The sequence below is a fragment of the Salmo trutta genome, chromosome 7 (genome assembly GCF_901001165.1).
Source record: "Salmo trutta chromosome 7, fSalTru1.1, whole genome shotgun sequence".
Classification (NCBI taxonomy): domain Eukaryota; kingdom Metazoa; phylum Chordata; class Actinopteri; order Salmoniformes; family Salmonidae; genus Salmo; species Salmo trutta.
Window position 1 is genome coordinate 40,313,133 of NC_042963.1, and position 20,807 is coordinate 40,333,939.

Genomic DNA, 20,807 nt, shown 5'->3' on the forward strand with positions numbered 1-20,807 from the left:
GTCTCCATTTTCCAGGCCTCCCAATGTGCCGCCCAAACCTCACAGTGGCACAAATAGGAGGGCTAGGCCCCGCTCGGTCTTTAACGTTAAGTTGTTTAATGGCAATCTGGAGTCCTTTGTCAAGGTACTGGTCAAGTCTGGTCTTGGACTGCTACCGACCGTCTCTCCGACCGTTTCCATAATAATGACCGTAACTCAACCACTCACACTTTGTCTTTTTCCTGGGGTCTGATCATTAGGCTGACCACACCAGTCAGAGATTTTATCTTTTCGTTTCTCTCTATAGTCTCAAACGTTGGGGAAGCACAGGGGCGGCATTGCTACTGACAGAGTGCATCCAGGGAAGGAGGTATGATGGCAGAGGGCACACTAGCACAGTGGAGGGGGATGAAGGGGGAGGGTGGGGGGAAGGAGGACGGGATGGAGGGAAATATGTTTGTCTCCATCTTTCCCCCCGAGTCACTGCTATCAGCTAGGGCATTGGTATTCCTCCCTATTTCTCTCTCTTCCTTCTCTCTCTTCTCTGGCTGGTATGAAAGCAGCCATTGTCAGCAGGATATATGTGACAGTCAGGGGATGGTGGCCAGAGCGATAAGGAATCCACCACCTCCCCACAATGCCCTGCTGCTTCCCCTGCGTTTGACGCCAGCTCTGTTCTCAGTGTGTGGGGGGTGAGGGCTGGGCTGTGGTACTGTAGCTGGCTGCTGTGGTGATTTAATCTGGGTTTCACCTCTTTCTCGCTCTCTCTGCTTCCTTCTATGCTTCCTCGTAGCCGCGGACGACGGAACTCGCACGCCAGACACCAGGTAGAGTGGAGACACTGTGGAGTGGAGAGGGACCCGTCCCTACTGCTACCTGTCTGTCTGTCTGTCAGGGCCGGGGTGATAACAGTATTGCCATACTCGTTAGTATCGTGGCACGGAAACAAAACACAAAGCGGGTTTAACTTCTTTTGGAATACCTCCCTAATGTTGGAAACAAACATCATTATGTTGTCATCCAGAGGCACATTTATTTATTTTGCAAGCTATTGCACACAATATTGTACATACAGCAGGTTTTTAAAGGACCAAATAGTTTGGTTTGCTTTGTGTTTTCATTTTTGCCATGGAAAAAATATTGTGATACTGGTATTGTCACAGTCTTACTGTCTATGCTGACTTCCTATCTCTGTCTGTCTCTCTTTTTCTGCCCCTAACATCCGCTCCGCTTCCTGTCTGTGATAATCTTTCAGCCGTTTGTGTTGATGTGCAATACTAACTCCCTGGAGGTTTGCCCTGACAGACTGAACTGCTCACATCTATAGATGTCATTTTATTGATATCGTTATTCATATATTCCTGTGCCAGGGTTACAACTGGATTATGAAGTACAATTTCACCTGTACCCTATTCATTGAAAATGTACCCTATACTTACAATTTGGCTTAGATTACATTGTAAAATTCGTAGAATTACCAACACTTATTTCAGACCTTGCAACATCTACATTGACAGATATTGAATTCCTCCCAACATAGTCTGTCTTGCTTAGTCCTCAGCTACAGAGCGTTGGCTCCCGGTGGTTCCTGGAATCCCGGCATGGTTGATGTGTTTAGGGCCATGTGTCTACTCCCCCTGAGTGAAAACCGATCCACAACATTATTAGAAGCATGTAAGAGTTCTCTGCCTCAGCGGGGAGCTAGCAGCTGGTACTTCGGCCAAGTGTACTCTGGAGTGCAGCTCTTGTACCCTTCTACTGAGGGAGGGAGGAATGTGTTCTCTGTAAAGGGACAGCTCCTCTCTCACTCTCCTCTTTTCTAACTCCTCCTCCTCTCTCTCCACTCCATATGGACTGTGTGGTAGTGACATAACCTCACATCCCTTATCAGTGTCCCATGTGTGCTCTCAAGTGTTGACGTAACACAATAAAACCAGATCAAGAGGCCATGTTTAGTACCACTGAAGCCCCATTGAGTTGTATTGGCTAAGAGAAACCCTTTGCACGGGCCTGTCAGCGTAGTCAATGAGTCACTACGGTAGATTTTGTGATCTATAAAAAATCATGGAGGCATTGTGAGAGACTGGACTGGGCATGAATGGTTCTGCAGCTGCAAAACTTTAGTCTGTCTCTGTAAACCTTCAGTATGATCATTGGTAACACTTTACTGTAGTCCCTTATATGCCTATGGCAGATGTTATAATATCATATGTAGTTATTATAAAGGCTTTATGAATGCATACATAAGGGTGGCTACAGTAAAATGTCACCGGTCATTTCTCCCTTCACCCATTAAGTATAATAATGGAGGCATGCATTTCGAAACCAAATGAGCATGTAAAGACTGAATGAGATAATGTATTTGTGGTCAGAATGAGCGTCTGTTAATATGACATGTCCTTCCTCTCATTGTGAAGGACTCTGGACAAGCTATTCCCCGTGTGGTGGAGAGCTGTATTCGATTCATCAATCTCTATGGTGAGCTGGTCATCCATCAATTACTTGTATTTGTTTTGCAATGCGACAGCTATGATTTTCTCTCCTTTTCTCACCTCTTGCAGGCCAATCAAGTGTAACAGTCCAAAATGACTGTGTGGTGCTAAATCTTCTCCTCTGGTCAAGGGTAACATTGTGGCAATTTCAGTGTTAATTGTCTGGGTGTTTCCATTCCTCCCGTGTCCGTGTTAGAATCCATTCCATTTAGTCACAGTCATGGGAAAGACTATGCAGATGCCATCTTGTTTACAGCATCTGTCCATGCAGCCAATGGGATGCAACACACACACACACACACACACTCCCTTCACACACACTGTCAAATAGGTTAGTTAGACTATCACTGTGAGACGCATAAATAAAACTCCAACAGAACGCGTCGGCTTAAACTTTTGAAGGCGTGATGCTAATGACCTCTCTGTGTTTTGCGGACACCGGCGACGTCTTACTGGGGGCGGCTGTCTCTAACGGGGAAGACCCTGACTAATTAAGTTCCGAACTGACCTCCCTGTGTTTTGCGGACACCGGCGACGTCTTACTGGGGGCGGCTGTCTCTAGTGGGGAAGACCCTGACTAATTAAGTTCCGAACTGACCTCTCTGTGTTTTGCGGACACCGGCGATGTCTTACTGGGGGCGGCTGTCTCTAACGGGGAAGACCCTGACAAATTAAGTTCCGAACTGACCTCTCTCCTTATTAAATGCTAATCCTGGCTGGAGGGCACTTTAGTAAGACTTGGTTGCGGTCTCTCTCCCTCATTAATTATCTTTAATTGGAAAAGTGAAGGGCAAGAGGAATGGGATGTGGCCTTTAGTTGGGACTTAAACTGGCTTTTCTTTTTGCACTGGTGGTCTTTTATAATGGCTGCCTGTCACAATGGACTAAACGTGTGTGTCTACCTTTCTGTCTCACCTCTCTCTTCCTCTCTCTCTCTCGGGTCTCTACTTCTCTCTCCCCTCTGCCATTCTTTGTTCCCTGCAGGCCTTCAACATCAAGGGATATTCCGTGTGTCCGGGTCTCAGATGGAAATCAATGACATCAAGAACTCATTCGAGAGAGGTACTGTAGGATGTTATGTTACTGTAAGGTACTGTTGGATGTTAACATATTATTGTACAGTCAGCCCAATACTTTTATACTGTCCAGGATTGACAGTTCAGTCAGTCAAATTACACTTCACACATTTGATACCATCAGTGGATTGCAGCACATAGGGACAGAAGGAAAAGCAAACACAGGAAATCAATGATATAGTTCATTTGAGCTGCAGAATATGACTTTGCTTAATTGCTAGTTAATTTTATGTTTCGAGATAATTAGTTGACACTGGAACGAACTTATTAAGCTAATGAAAGAAGCAGAAACATTGACATGTTTACAATGTACCCTGGTCAAATGGGAATAGCTTGTTTGTAAGTTTCAAACTTCCTTCTAATCAGGGGAAATGTAATGTTTGCATGCATACAACACCCTCACACACACTTATCAATCTCCCAGGTAACGACCCACTGACAGATGAAGAGAACAACCACGACATCAACTCGGTTGCCGGGGTTCTTAAACTCTACTTCCGGGGCCTGGAGAAATCCCTCTTGCCCAAGGAAAGATTTAACGACCTCCTCTCCTGCGTCAGTAAGTTCCTCTGCTCGACGTTGTCTCTGGACCGGCACAGCTGGGGGTGCTACATTATAATAAACACACGCAAGCATGTACGAGCACACACACAGATGTGCGTACAACTGCAAAGTTGAACTTAATGTCTTCATATTGAATGGAAGTGTATACATTGTGAGATTCAGATGGAGCAGATGCCCTTTAGGAGCCATATAAGTCATTAGTTGGTGTTCACATACCCTCCACAGGTCCACTCTTAACGTCCCACTATGGGGAAATCATCACAAACATCATAGCTACTACCTACTTTTCTGTGGTGTGTTCGTCAGTAGCATTGTGTTATCTCGTCTTTGTGCCTGGAGGTGAAAAGCACCACTTTGTGTTGTTGACTGTCTTCTCCACTGACTAGAGCATTCATGTGGTGAGCTAGGACACAAAGCTCACCATACAGCCTGGTGTTGGGTAATGAAAAGTATAAACGCACAACTACAGTAGTGTTTACATCAAACCATACAGTGGTGAGTTCACTACTCTGTCACAGACAGCCATATTGTTCTCTTACCGTAACGGCAGTGTGACACGGTCTTGCATAGTTCAGTCCGCTCTTTGTGGGACTCACTCTGACCTTTTATAAGATGTCATGTGGGGGCTTTGAGGGGGGACTAGTGGAGTAGCCACTGTTGTTCAAGAACAATGGACTGGCTAGTGTGGGTCACGTACTGTACACAACGTTTGCCGTAATGCCTTTGGTGTGTGTGAGAATGGGGGGAATTCTGTGTGTGCACTCTCCGCCTTGTGTGTGTATGTGAGCTAGAGATATGGCATTGGTTTACATTGTGCAGCCAGTGTGTGAGTGATGGGGATTCCCTGTTGTCTACATTCTCAGGCTTCACATATCAGCACTTGGAGAGTGGGCCTCTTGTCCAGCCACCAGTCTCCATGTTAATAAAACCCTCCACTCCTTTCAGAATGAGCCAGATTTTTATACAGTATCACCTTTACTTGAAATGGTTGGCTCACTGGCCACTGGGTAAACACATTTATCTAGGTACAGAACGTTGTCTATGTTTTTCACAGTGCTGCATTTGAACTTTAACTTGGTCTTTGTTGTACAGTTGCAAAAGCCTGTCTAGTCTGTCTATGGTCTTTTCATTTGGGATTCACAACGAGTGGGCTGGGGTGATTGTGAGGAGGGGGGGTGACTGTTCTTTAAATAGCATCCATCTGAAGTGTTCAGGAACCATGCAGAAAGAAACCGAGTTAAGTACTCATGTAAGATGAATAACATCACAAGTATTCCCAAAGCCAACTCCCAGATGGCCCAAACTCGTTTCACGGTGACAGCACTATTTCAGGCAGCCATCGATGTCGTCAATGAAAAAATGAAATGGGCTGCTTTGGAACGGAGGAGATGGGCGGATTCGAGTGAAACAGATCAGTGCTCCACCATTTGTGATCGTTCTGAGATGAGACTAAAGGGATGTTTTGTGAGAGGCTTTGTCCTTGATAATTATAGCAGTAGTGACAAAAATAGTTTAAAACGCCAAAGATAATTTTCTCTGGCTGACTAGAGAGAGACCGAGATAGAGAAACAGTATGAGGTCTGGACATGTTTTAGTGCTTCAGCAGACACTCTTGTCCAGACACTTCTAATCAGAAAGTTGTGCTCTGAGACATCTCAAGAAGACACACGCTCTCCCTCCCCTCTGATAGAAGAGTGTAACGTTGTTACGATATTTAGTGCAGCAACAGAACTGGAAACAACAGAACTTATACCAGTGTGATTTATAACTGCAATTGTCTATGATATTTATAACAGTTCTTCACAGGAATTCTAAGGACAGGGCTAGCATCCATAGTGGTATTGTCCTCTATGATATTTATAACGGTTCTTCACAGGAATTCTAAGGACAGGGCTAGCATCCATAGTGGTATTGTCCTCTATGATATTTATAACGGTTCTTCACAGGAATTCTAAGGACAGGGCTAGCATCCATAGTGGTATTGTCCTCTATGATATTTATAACGGTTCTTCACAGGAATTCTAAGGACAGGGCTAGCATCCATAGTGGTATTGTCCTCTATGATATTTATAACAGTTCTTCACAGGAATTCTAAGGACAGGGCTAGCATCCATAGTGGTATTGTCCTCTATGATATTTATAACAGTTCTTCACAGGAATTCTAAGGACAGGGCTAGCATCCATAGTGGTATTGTCCTCTATGATATTTATAACAGTTCTTCACAGGAATTCTAAGGACAGGGCTAGCATCCATAGTGGTATTGTCCTCTATGATATTTATAACAGTTCTTCACAGGAATTCTAAGGACAGGGCTAGCATCCATAGTGGTATTGTCCTCTATGATATTTATAACAGTTCTTCACAGGAATTCTAAGGACAGGGCTAGCATCCATAGTGGTATTGTCCTCTATGATATTTATAACGGTTCTTCACAGGAATTCTAAGGACAGGGCTAGCATCCATAGTGGTATTGTCCTCTATGATATTTATAACAGTTCTTCACAGGAATTCTAAGGACAGGGCTAGCATCCATAGTGGTATTGTCCTCTATGATATTTATAACGGTTCTTCACAGGAATTCTAAGGACAGGGCTAGCATCCATAGTGGTATTGTCCTCTATGATATTTATAACAGTTCTTCACAGGAATTCTAAGGACAGGGCTAGCATCCATAGTGGTATTGTCCTCTATGATATTTATAACGGTTCTTCACAGGAATTCTAAGGACAGGGCTAGCATCCATAGTGGTATTGTCCTCTATGATATTTATAACAGTTCTTCACAGGAATTCTAAGGACAGGGCTAGCATCCATAGTGGTATTGTCCTCTATGATATTTATAACAGTTCTTCACAGGAATTCTAAGGACAGGGCTAGCATCCATAGTGGTATTGTCCTCTATGATATTTATAACAGTTCTTCACAGGAATTCTAAGGACAGGGCTAGCATCCATAGTGGTATTGTCCTCTATGATATTTATAACGGTTCTTCACAGGAATTCTAAGGACAGGGCTAGCATCCATAGTGGTATTGTCCTCTATGATATTTATAACGGTTCTTCACAGGAATTCTAAGGACAGGGCTAGCATCCATAGTGGTATTGTCCTCTATGATATTTATAACGGTTCTTCACAGGAATTCTAAGGACAGGGCTAGCATCCATAGTGGTATTGTCCTCTATGATATTTATAACGGTTCTTCACAGGAATTCTAAGGACAGGGCTAGCATCCATAGTGGTATTGTCCTCTATGATATTTATAACGGTTCTTCACAGGAATTCTAAGGACAGGGCTAGCATCCATAGTGGTATTGTCCTCTATGATATTTATAACAGTTCTTCACAGGAATTCTAAGGACAGGGCTAGCATCCATAGTGGTATTGTCCTCTATGATATTTATAACGGTTCTTCACAGGAATTCTAAGGACAGGGCTAGCATCCATAGTGGTATTGTCCTCTATGATATTTATAACAGTTCTTCACAGGAATTCTAAGGACAGGGCTAGCATCCATAGTGGTATTGTCCTCTATGATATTTATAACAGTTCTTCACAGGAATTCTAAGGACAGGGCTAGCATCCATAGTGGTATTGTCCTCTATGATATTTATAACAGTTCTTCACAGGAATTCTAAGGACAGGGCTAGCATCCATAGTGGTATTGTCCTCTATGATATTTATAACGGTTCTTCACAGGAATTCTAAGGACAGGGCTAGCATCCATAGTGGTATTGTCCTCTATGATATTTATAACAGTTCTTCACAGGAATTCTAAGGACAGGGCTAGCATCCATAGTGGTATTGTCCTCTATGATATTTATAACAGTTCTTCACAGGAATTCTAAGGACAGGGCTAGCATCCATAGTGGTATTGTCCTCTATGATATTTATAACGGTTCTTCACAGGAATTCTAAGGACAGGGCTAGCATCCATAGTGGTATTGTCCTCTATGATATTTATAACAGTTCTTCACAGGAATTCTAAGGACAGGGCTAGCATCCATAGTGGTATTGTCCTCTATGATATTTATAACAGTTCTTCACAGGAATTCTAAGGACAGGGCTAGCATCCATAGTGGTATTGTCCTCTATGATATTTATAACAGTTCTTCACAGGAATTCTAAGGACAGGGCTAGCATCCATAGTGGTATTGTCCTCTATGATATTTATAACGGTTCTTCACAGGAATTCTAAGGACAGGGCTAGCATCCATAGTGGTATTGTCCTCTATGATATTTATAACGGTTCTTCCCAGGAATTCTAAGGACAGGGCTAGCATCCATAGTGGTATTGTCCTCTATGATATTTATAACAGTTCTTCACAGGAATTCTAAGGACAGGGCTAGCATCCATAGTGGTATTGTCCTCTATGATATTTATAACGGTTCTTCCCAGGAATTCTAAGGACAGGGCTAGCATCCATAGTGGTATTGTCCTCTATGATATTTATAACGGTTCTTCACAGGAATTCTAAGGACAGGGCTAGCATCCATAGTGGTATTGTCCTCTATGATATTTATAACGGTTCTTCACAGGAATTCTAAGGACAGGGCTAGCATCCATAGTGGTATTGTCCTCTATGATATTTATAACGGTTCTTCACAGGAATTCTAAGGACAGGGCTAGCATCCATAGTGGTATTGTCCTCTATGATATTTATAACGGTTCTTCACAGGAATTCTAAGGACAGGGCTAGCATCCATAGTGGTATTGTCCTCTATGATATTTATAACAGTTCTTCACAGGAATTCTAAGGACAGGGCTAGCATCCATAGTGGTATTGTCCTCTATGATATTTATAACAGTTCTTCACAGGAATTCTAAGGACAGGGCTAGCATCCATAGTGGTATTGTCCTCTATGATATTTATAACAGTTCTTCACAGGAATTCTAAGGACAGGGCTAGCATCCATAGTGGTATTGTCCTCTATGATATTTATAACGGTTCTTCACAGGAATTCTAAGGACAGGGCTAGCATCCATAGTGGTATTGGGAGCAGCTTTGTGCTCTGAGACAACTTCATCAGTGGTTAACTTGGTGAGGGCTCCAGATACTGCTCTTGCCATTGAGCGCAGCATTGAGTCTGATTCAACCAGGCTATAGGATTTGTGACCTATCCTAATGGCCTCGGCCCGAATATGCTGCTGTGCTATTTATAGCTGCAGCCTGCAGTCACACTGGGTATCAATGAGTGAGTGGTCACATTCAGATGGATAACTCTCATTAAATATGCAGCCCTGCAAAGTGGCGGGTCAGACCCATTTTAGAGAAGAACATGGACTACGCAGTGACAGAAATCACAGTGATACGTTCTCTGGATGTGTTGGCTTCTTGGCGGATCTGTTCGCGCGTTTGTGTGAATACACACACACACACACACCTCGGATACATGTATTTTAAATTGATATGTGCATACTAATAAGAAATGTAGATCAAGCTAAAAACAGTTCAACCGCATTGTCTATATAGCTTCGGTCTGTACTACTAAGATGTATATGATGAGTAATATCTAATGATTTAATACAACCCCATAGTACTAACATCTCTCTCTCTCCTCTCTCTCTCGCTCTCTTTCTCCCCCCCCTCTCGATCTCCTTCCCCTCCCCCCAGGAATAGAGAACCTGTATGAGAGGTCCCTGTACATCCGTAAGATTCTCCTGACCGCCGTGCCCAGATCCATCTTTATCGTGATGCGCTACCTTTTTGCCTTTCTCAATCAGTAAGTCCTCAACAACCATACTCCAGGGTCATATTCATTAGGCATCAAACTGAAAAAATATGTACTGAAAGGGGGAGGTACTACCTGACAAATTTTGGTTTCCTGTTGCGAATGGTTTTCCATTGCGTGCCCTAATGAATAATATGACCCAGGCTTGTTCACTGACTCTTCATTGTCTGATATACGGTTTGAAAGTACAAAACACACATTGACTGGCCTACTGTATGGGGACATGTTAATCAATCACCAAATAGCCCTAATAACTTGCACCTTTAAGATCATTGTACAGTACATTTCTCCTGTTTGTTACTGTATGTACAGAGAGAAAATGAGCTAGCGTTAAATTAAACATGTCCGGCGTTAATGGATGACTGGAGAGATTTACTCCTTAGTAATTTACTCCACCTGAAAGGTGCTCATTGTTTTACTGCTTAGCTGATAAAGAGAGGAGCATAATGCCGTTGTGTGATCTCAGTTAGGTTATTAAAAAGGTTATTAAAAAGGTTTGAGAATTGATCACTAGCCAGACAATGAGAGGATAGGCAGTCAATTTGGTGCCGGCTGAATGCAGCTGTACAACACAGAACTCATTCCTGTTTGTACATAATCGAATACAAATTCTGTGTTTGAGAAGGGCAACGTTTATCCGCTTTATCTTGTTAAAGAGATTATGCTAACTTAATGTAAAGTCGATTGTTGTGTGTAAACCCTTTATCTCTCGCTCTGTCTATCTCCCTCTACCACTCTCACTCACCCTCTCTTTGCCCCCCCCCAGCCTGTCCCAGTACAGCGATGAGAACATGATGGACCCCTATAATCTGGCCATCTGCTTCGGGCCCACCCTCATGCCCACACCCAACATCGAGGACCAGGTGTTGTGCCAGGCACACGTCAACGAGATCATCAAGACCATCATCATCCACCACGAAACCATCTTCCCCGACACCAAGGAGCTGGACGGGCCCGTCTACGAGAAATGCATGGCCGGGGAAGACTACTGGTGAGCTGAGCATAGAAATAGAATTACTAGAAAGGCAACTGGTGAGCTGAACGATTGAGCTGAATGATTTGAGCAGGGGGTGTGAGAAGGGCATGCCTGGCAGAGACTACTGGGTACTTGCATTTAAACACTTTATAAATTCCATTACTTTTTCATGACTTCCCATGTCTACAAATGAGAATTTGTGTGACAGTGGCTAAACATGTGCCAGGCAACACCTTGTGACAAATGTACAGAAGAATACATTTGAATCAACATTTAATTTCCAAACAGCAATTCATCAGACATTTCATGATTTTTCTTCATTGTATCAATAGATGTGTTCAATTCTCTGGCTTTTCACTGATATTCCAGAAGGTCCCTGACCTGTGAGAACCCTGTGAGATGATTGACTGTGCAGGGTCGCCCTTCGATAGAGTCAGAGGTTATTCATTAGTGAAACTATGCGGGCGACTTGCAATGATGTCATTTTGACAAGCTTCACTGAGGTGTTGGCTGGGGAACCAGGAGGGGTGTTTTTCTCATTCCTGTCCTGTGAGTGTATCATAGCTCAGGCTCGCGGCCAAATATCCCTTCATATGGGACATAATACTCCGTGCTGCCGGTATGTGTGTGTCTGCACTGCAGTGGGAGCTGCAGCTGTCTCAATACGTCGTTAGTGTTAATGCAGGTAATTATGCTAAATGATTAAGTTGTCCGTGGTGAGACAATATGACAGGGTACAGCTCTCTTTTCTATGTCAGACCTTTAGATATCTGCCTTGACGAAGTGAGACTGACTGAATCGATCACCATGATGACCCCAGACGCAGAAGAAAAGAGACCAAGTCACTTGGCAAGGAAACAGTCATTTTAACATCATGTAATGCAGCTTGTAGAAGTACCTTAAAACAGAGCAGAGTAACGTCCCTGGGCCAGCTAGCTCCGCAGCTATGAGGAGCTGAGCAGGGAGAGTTTATCGTTCTCTTCCCCTGAAGAGCACTAGCCTGGTCCCAGATCTGTTTGTGCTGTCTTGCCAACTCCTATGCTTTAGATATTGGCCTTGATGAGGTGAGATGGACCGAAGCGATCACGATTGAGAAGGAAACACTAATTATAACCTAAAGTGCATCACATAGAAGTACATTAACAGACCAAAGTAAAGTTTGGCAAGATGGCTCCACAGCTGTGAGGAGAGCCTGTCTCTTCCTCTGAAGAGCACGTCTCTCTCTCTGTTCCTTGGCAGAGCGTAAGCCTTTGCTCTGCCAGAGATAATCACCCGTCACAGCCATCAGGACACCATCCCTGGCCGAGCCACATCAAACCTATAAGATTTGTTGTCGTCTCTCCATCCCTCCTCCTCCCCCGGGGGGTGAGGCGGGTGGCTGTGGTGTGTTACCCTGGGAAGCGGCGCTAAGTGCCAGTCGGAGGTAGTCTGTGGAAGATGTAAGGGGCATTAATGCCAGGGACGTCTGAAAACCAATAAACAGCACCCAGCCTGTGCCATGGGAATACTGATGATGCCCTCTATTTGGTAGTCGGTCGCTGCCTCTCAATGTGGCTGTAGGTGCATTTCAAAATATCTAAAGTCAAGTCATTGAGACAGACCTGTCCATTACGCAGGAGCTCGGACTCAGACTTGTTATTTGGTCCCTAAGCCCTTTATGCAGGGGCCACTTCCTGATGTGTTTGATGGGGATCACTCCAGTCTGCTACTGTTTTGGCCAAAATGACAACTGACATGATGCACACTTGCATCCCAACTGGCACTTGTCAATATTCCAAAATGATAAACCCATTCGCGAGCATCTTCTGTCCTGCCGCAACCTGTTTTGTAACATGATTTGCTATGAAACACTGCCAGACAGGTGCACACTCGGGTAACAGATAGTGAGAAAGTTGTAAAAACAAAACGGCACCGAAGAAGACAAGCTGCCACTCGACAGTGACTTGATAAGCTGATTTAGCTAACGTGGCCTGCCTGCTGCCTGCTAGCTACTACTAGCTAGCTTAACTGACAAACACCGAGATGGAACTTAGCCAGCTAGCTAGTAGTGATTTTAGTTTAACAGCTTGCTGATGATGAACTGAGCAGCAGCTGACTTTATTCTGTCTGCAGTTCACTGACTTTTGTAGCGGGTACAAAAATATTGCACCAAATACCTGATGTACAATTGCGCAACTAAGACCTGCTCTGCAAAGACGTCAAAATGAATTACAGATTTATTGATTTTTATTTTGAGGAAGCGGTAGTGGCTAGGTTGTTGCTACCGTGACTCAGGAGGGACAAATGACAGTAACTGCCAGGGTAAGATATGCGGACATAGCACACCCACATCGAACCACACCCCCAAGACCCAAATCTTGTTTTTCTTAATGAGCAACAGAAAACACATGTGGAATCGGTGCGTTCAGCCCCTCTTTAGCAGCGGCCCTCCAGACCTCGGTGAAGACTGAATATGGGCTGTGGGGAAAATGAGTTTGACACCCCTGATCTACACTAATGGTCTTTGATAGATGATATCTATGTGAGTGCATACTACTACCAGGTATTTGCTTTCACCAGTCCAGTTGTGTCACATCATTGCCGAAGAAGGAAAGGAGGCAAATGGGGGAATCCACTGTAAACAAGATACACGCTGAGGATGGATGAAATTGAGTAGCGGGTACAATTGTATCCATGGTAGCCTGACCTCAACCTATAATCTCTGACCCCTAACCCTGACCTCTGACCTTCTCTCCCCCCACAGTGAGAGTCCCTACAGTGAGCATGGGGCCATAGAGGAGGTGGACAATGAGGGAGGCACTGAGACGCATACCAGCGAGGACGGTGAGTACCCTTCAACCAGACACCCTTGTAACCCTATCATGTAATGACATACCAGCTGTGAATGTCATGGGAAAAGCATACACTTTCTTTCCCCAGTGTCTGTGCTGTGGTCTACTGAGGGTTAAATCCAGACTTTCCCCAGTGTCTGTGCTGTGGTCTAGTGAGGGTTAAATCCAGACTTTCTCCAGTGTCTGCGCTGTGGTCTAGTGAGGGTTAAATCCAGACTTTCTCCAGTGTCTGTGCTGTGGTCTAGTGAGGGTTAAATCCAGACTTTCTCCAGTGTCTGTGCTGTGGTCTAGTGAGGGTTAAATCCAGACTTTCTCCAGTGTCTGTGCTGTGGTCTAGTGAGGGTTAAATCCAGACTTTCTCCAGTGTCTGCGCTGTGGTCTACTGAGGGTTAAATACAGACTTTCCCCAGTGTCTGTGCTGTGGTCTACTGAGGGTTAAACCAAGAGCCCACTGGCCTGTGTGGATAATCCTGCCTTGCTAAATGGAGTGACCTTGGAGGGGCAGGGAACTGGGCTCCAGAGATGTGGGCATCTATTCATATTCTAATTCCTACTGTATCGCCAACACCCCATGGGACCTGGGCCACACAGTGATGGCAGCACCCCCCTCCCAGGCCCCTGGTGGGCTCTTCTGCATCCCTCCGGACCCCCTCGGGTGATGTGATGAGGGATCTTTAAGTTTTGGGGTTAGCCGATAGTATTTGAACGAGCCCTAATCCTATGGGTGGTCACTCAAGGATACCCAGCATATAAATACTTTTTGGGGAATTATTTTGAACTCCAAATATGAATGGGGAGTGATGACGATTAATGATTGTGTCTATAATACCATCTGTATTGTCTATGCTTTTAAACTACTTCAGCATGTGTTAATGTGATAGGCCTCACTCACACCAGCCTCAGAGACACTGCACTGCAGGCCAGGGAACTATATACTTCTAAAACTAAGTAAAAAGTGTGAGTTGAGATGTCTGCTCTTCCATCTGGTCTGTTGGAACCGGTCTCAGACGAGGGGGGTGCGATGGAGTTGGTCTGTTCCAAATCAAATACACTGACTCACCTCCTCCGTGGGCTACAGAGGGGTCAGGATGGCTGAATAGGACAGAAACTGGTTGTTTCTCAGGGAAACATTACAAAAACGCTGTACAACTAAAGTGCCTTTTAGACATTTTGTAGAGAATAAATATTCCTAAACATGTATCTTTTTTTCAATAATGCACTAAAGTACAACTGCAAAAAATGTGGCAAAGAAATATACTTTATGTCCTGAATACAAAGCCTTAGGTTTGGGGCAAATCCAACACATCACTGAGTACTATTCTTCATATTTTCAAGCATGGTGGTGGTTGCATCATGTTATGGGCATGCTTGTCATCAGCATGGACTAGGGAGTGCTAAGCACAGGCAAAACACTGGGAGACAAATTGACCTTTCAGCAGGACAATGTTTATTTGACCTTTTATTTAACTAGGCAAGTCAGTTAAGAACACATTCTTATTTTCAATGACGGCCTAAGAACAGTGGGTTAACTGCCTTGTTCAGGGGCAGAACGACAAATTTTTACCTTGTGAGCTCGGGAATTCGAATTTGCAACCTTTCGATACTAGTCCAACGCTCTAACCACTAGGCTACCTGCTGGTTACTAGTCCAACGCTCTAACCACTAGTCTACCTGCTGGTTACTAGTCCAACGCTCTAACCACTAGGCTACCTGCTGGTTACTAGTCCAACGCTCTAACCACTAGGCTACCTGCTGGTTACTAGTCCAACGCTCTAACCACTAGTCTACCTGCTGGTTACTAGTCCAACGCTCTAACCACTAGGCTACCTGCTGGTTACTAGTCCAACGCTCTAACCACTAGGCTACCTGCTGGTTACTAGTCCAACGCTCTAACCACTAGGCTACCTGCTGGTTACTAGTCCAACGCTCTAACCACTAGGCTACCTGCTGGTTACTAGTCCAACGCTCTAACCACTAGGCTACCTGCTGCCCCAATAACCTAAAACACAAGGTCAAATATACACTGAACCAGTGTAGACACTGAGTTGCTTACCAGGACGACATTGAATGTTCCTGAGTGGCTTAGTCACAGTTTTGACTTAAATCGACTTGAAAATCTATGGCAAGACTTGACTGTCTAGCAGTGATCAACAACCAACTTGACAGAGCCTGAATCATTTTTAAAAGAATAATGTACAAATATTGTACGATCCAAGTATGCAAAGTTCTTAGAGACTTACCCAGAAAGACTCACAGCTGTAATTGCTGCTAAAGGTGATTCTAACATGTATTGACTCAGGGGTGTGAATACTTAAGTAAATTATATTTTTCTTTATTTCATTTTCAATAAATTAGCACAAATTTATAGAAACATGTTTTTACTTTATCCTTATGGAGTATTATGTCTAGATGGGTGAGAGAGAAACAAATCTATTTAATGTTTCATTCAGGCTGTAATACAACAAAATCTGAAATAAGTCAAGGGGTATGAGTACTTTCTGAAGGCACTGTACGTAACAAACAGTTTACAAAAATGCTGTACAACTACGTAACAAAAACGTTCAAAGTTGTGTTGTAGACTAGACAATGTGAACAGCTACAACGGAGCCCAACCCGTTTCCGTAGTAATAATAAAAGCACACGTTAGTAGCCTAATCATAATAACAGGCACAATCCCATCTCCTTTCCCTGTAGGTCTGAAAGTGTTTTTAGATTGTCCTTTTCATCATTTATACATGAGCTCCAGGATGGAAATGTAAAGCATCACGTCTCATTACATAGCTTTGCTAGCACACCCTCTTCCAGAGTCAGACACATTTATGTCCATTCTAACTAATGACACCTGGGGCGTGATCATTCGGCACCAAATGGAAGAAAATGGAATGAAACGGGGGAGGGACTGACTGCTTGGACATGTCCAATAACAAAAACTATTTTTCCTAATGAATGGCACCTGATGGTACAGACTAGAGCACGTAGTTTTCCATTCTGGAACGGTAAAAACACACATGGCAGCTATCCATTGCAAAGCAATTCATTATGGATAATCAAGCCTAATAAACCATATGAACCTAACTCGAGCTACCATGGTATTGGTCCAGATATTGTCTCCCTGTTAGGGTTGAGCGGAAAGCCTTTCTGACCCTGATGTTACTGCCGTTCCCTGTGGGCTCTTGAAGCCCATTCAGACCTATTGTCCTCAGTTAGTGGTTGAAAATACTTAGGATCTTACTCAGATTTACAGTTCTGCTGTATGACGTCAATGTTCGATCTTAGTTGTCGTCATGGCTTCAATGTCTTTGTTAGCTCTTGTTGTATCAGCCACCTTTTGTAACCAGCCAATAAGGCCAAGCCCTCTCCTCTCAGCCCTCCTGGTGTGTTAAAGCCCATTTACTCCCATTATGGATGAACTGGAGAGGCCATATTTACAGAACTGACAACGTGTGTGTGTGTGTGTGTGTGTGTGTGTGTGTTCACATGGGGCTACTGTGAAAAATGTAACTTCCCAGTGTGCCTTAATTCTTTCACGTGCTACAGACAGTACTCAATTTTAATGACCTGCATTCCGTCAACTCCTGTAACAAGTTTCTGGTTGGCAATGATATGCATGACATCGTAGCGTAATATGACTGTCACTGCGAGTGACAATGTCCTTTTTTTAGATGCCCATTTCTCTCGCTCTGTCAATACATTGATGTTCCTTCCCTTTGTTGGTAAAACACTATAGGGTCAAAGGGGAATGAGCATGCACATTGATTTTATCTCAGTGTGCAATAGCTGTTTCATCTGAAGTTTTTTTTTTTTTTTTTGCTGTATGTTAGACAGCCATGGTTGGAGTAGTGCATTCTCTTTACCCAGTGCAGTAAACACTGAACAGGTCATTACTCTTCCCCTATGACCCCCGCCGTCCCCATCCCCGTCCCCCCCATCCCCGTCTGTCTCTGCTCATCATGTCCTGTAGCAGACAAGCAGGATCTTAGATGTATTTTCAGAGAGAGAGAGAGAGAATTCATTGGGGCCTAGCTGCTGCTTTTCTGCCTCTCACTTTATCGATTGTTGCTGTATCTCACTCCAAGGTGGTGATCCCTATTCACATGCATGAGCAGAGCGAGCCATGGGATCGTCCACTGGGGTGTAACGGCATCCTACATTGCACTGCTGTTATATCAGAACCTCTTACTTTTTCAGTTCAGCTATTTTTGCGTGTGCGCGCACGCACTTCTATGAGTGTCCTTGTCTATGAGCTTGCGCACTATGAAATGAAAATATAATCAGAGATCAAATTCCTGTCTGTCACGTCTCATTGACTCCACAACACCCCTGTCATTCCCCACGGCAGAGAGGGGAGAGAGGGAGAAAAAACAAGAGAACCAAGATACATGTTATCTTGGAATCACTGTCCTCTCCACTGCTCCTCTCACCAGGATGCTCATCAGGGAATCTCACTGAGTTGTTTCTGTGAAAAGAATGTCATGGTGGCTTTTCACACATACTGCTCTGGTTTCCTGCTATCTGAGCTCTGTGGTGCTTCTTCACTGATACCTGTTTTTCTGTTATATGTGTGTAGCTCGGTTGTTATTGACACTAACTAAAATAGACTGACTGCTGCTTTCAATCTCAGATCAATAATACCAGACCCATTTGTGACATCATTCAGACATACATAATCGTGACATATAATTGCCAGAAATGTTTATACTCTGATGACACCACTCTGCTAAAAAAAATGGATTCCTTCATGTACTTTATCAGCCTTTAGTTTGACATACCCGACTGTGTGTTCCTCGTGTTCTTCTGCAGAGGGCGAGCCCATCGAAGCGATCGCCAAGTTTGACTACGTGGGGCGTTCTGCCCGAGAGCTGTGCTTCAAGAAGGGCGCCTCCCTGCTGCTGTACCAGCGGGCGTCGGACGACTGGTGGGAGGGACGGCACAACGGCATCGACGGCCTGGTACCTCACCAGTACATCGTGGTGCAGGACATGTGAGTATGCAGCCCATAGACACACACACAGCTTCTAGAGGAGACACTGGCACCTTTATTATCTACATATTCTTATTCCATTTCAGACATTAGTGGACAGGTAATGTAAATACATCTGGTGACATAACAATATGTTGAATTAAATCAATGATTTTTTAAAGACTCTACAGGTGGTTTTGCACAGGAATCGTTAGTGGGGAAGGATTTGTAGTTGCTCTCCAATAATGGTACTTGCACAATATGTCCTCATCCTTGAAGTCTAGACCACAACTCCCTTAACAATACATATGACTGCTGTTTAGAGAGGACTCTTGTATGCAGTACATTTGTCCACTTCCTTGAAGAGGATTCCTCATTACAACTTGTGTCCTGTTCAAGCTATTGCTCACTCACGTAACTGACCAATCAGTCACTCAATCACATTGTATTTAGCATTTTATTTTCACTCTTAACAGAAAATCCCATTTGGTGTTCCTTTTCAGAGTGAAAGTGACGACTTCCGTCCATCTTTAATGTTCTTCCTCTGAATTAATCACGGCTTTTTCTTACTAACAGTAACTCTGAGGGGCCAAGGCTCTGGGGCTGTGTGAAGCAGGGTCCTGGGCTGCAGGCTGGGGGCCTCTGTCTGTCCTACCCATTCTATGATGAACAAGTGTTCTCTAGGGGTCCTTAATTACCCCTTCTGCCCTCTATCAACCCCCCACCCCCACCCCCGACAAACCCCAAGCGCACCTTCACACTGGCAACCGTCCCCCTGCCCTGGCAACGATCCCTGCCTAATGGAGTGGAGCTACACCCTCATTAAGAGTGTGAGAGAGACATTGTTTAGTAGCTAGCCAGAGAAACGCATGTTTAAAGCTCTCCTCCTCCGTTAGTGCTGCAGGTCCTTTACCAGCTGTCCCTACATGTGCCTGTATCAATGATTCACTGGGGGAGGCGCCGGCGCTGATGGCTGTTTTCTTAGTTAAAGGAATGACCCAGAGAATTTACAGCCGGGTGTCCTGTAGCATGGCCAAGCATACTGTACTAGTGTGTGGAGGGGATATAAACTCAGCAAAAAAAGAAACGTCCTCTCACTGTCAACTGCGTTTATTTTCAACAAACTTAACATGTGTAAATATTTGTATGAACATAACAAGATTCAACAACTGAGACATAAACTGAACAAGTTCCACAGACATGTGACTAACATAAATGGAATAATGTGTCCCTGAACAAAGGGGGGTCAAAATCAAAAGTAACAGTCAATATATGTTGTGGCCACCAGCTGCATTAAGTACTGCAGTGCATCTCCTCCTCATGTACTGCACAATATTTGCCAGTTCTTGCTGTTAGATGTTACCCCACTCTTCCACCAAGGCAACTGCAAGTTCCCGGACATTTCTGGGGGGAATGGCCCTAGCTCTCACCCTCCGATCCAACAGGTCCCAGACGTGCTCAATGGGATTGAGATCCGGGCTCTTCGCTGGCCATGGCAGAACACTGACATTCCTGTCTTGCAGGAAATCACACACAGAACGAGCAGTATGGCTGGTGGCATTGTCATACTGGAGGGTCATGTCAGGATGAGCCTGCAGGAAGGGTACCACATGAGGGAGGAGGATGTCTTCCCTGTAACGCACAGCGTTGAGATTGCCTGCAATGACAACAAGCTCAGTCCGATAATGCTGTGACACACCGCCCCAGACCATGACGGACCCTCCACCTCCAAATCGATCCCGCTCCAGAGTACAGGCCTCGGTGTAATGCTCATTCCTTCGACGATAAACGCGAATCCGACCATCACCCCTGGTGAGAGAAAACCGCGACTCGTCAGTGAAGAGCACTTTTTGCCAGTCCTGTCTGGTCCAGCAACGGTGGGTTTGTGCCCATAGGCGACGTTGTTGCCGGTGATGTCTGGTGAGGGCCTGCCTTACAACAGGCCTACAAGCCCTCAGTCCAGCCTCTCTCAGCCTATTGCGGACAGTCTGAGCACTGATGGAGGGATTGTGTGTACCTGGTGTAACTCGGGCAGTTGTTGTTGCCATCCTGTACCTGTCCCGCAGATGTGATGTTCGGATGTACCGATCCTGTGCATGTATTGTTACACGTGGTCTGCCACTGCGAAGACGATCAGCTGTCCATCCTGTCTCCCTGTAGCGCCGTCTTAAGCGTCTCACAGTACAGACATAGCAATTT

At 44.5% G+C, this 20,807-nt stretch overlaps 1 protein-coding gene across 6 annotated transcripts in view; it reads left to right on the forward strand.

Moving 5' to 3' along the window:
• LOC115197403 (SLIT-ROBO Rho GTPase-activating protein 1) overlaps nt 1-20,807 on the forward strand; it is a 185,892-nt gene that overhangs the window by 142,265 nt on the left and 22,820 nt on the right. For 3 of the 6 annotated variants that reach the window (XM_029758862.1, XM_029758859.1, XM_029758858.1), the window contains exons 12-19: nt 16-124; nt 2,397-2,457; nt 3,456-3,533; nt 3,972-4,106; nt 9,724-9,832; nt 10,608-10,832; nt 13,561-13,640; nt 18,449-18,629. In XM_029758862.1, coding sequence (XP_029614722.1) covers nt 16-124; nt 2,397-2,457; nt 3,456-3,533; nt 3,972-4,106; nt 9,724-9,832; nt 10,608-10,832; nt 13,561-13,640; nt 18,449-18,629 — 978 coding nt within the window. Of the gene's footprint in view, nt 1-15; nt 125-286; nt 350-772; nt 807-2,396; nt 2,458-3,455; nt 3,534-3,971; nt 4,107-9,723; nt 9,833-10,607; nt 10,833-13,560; nt 13,641-18,448; nt 18,630-20,807 lie in introns of those variants that run through there. The other 3 variants (XM_029758860.1, XM_029758861.1, XM_029758863.1) reach the window with 2 other exon arrangements.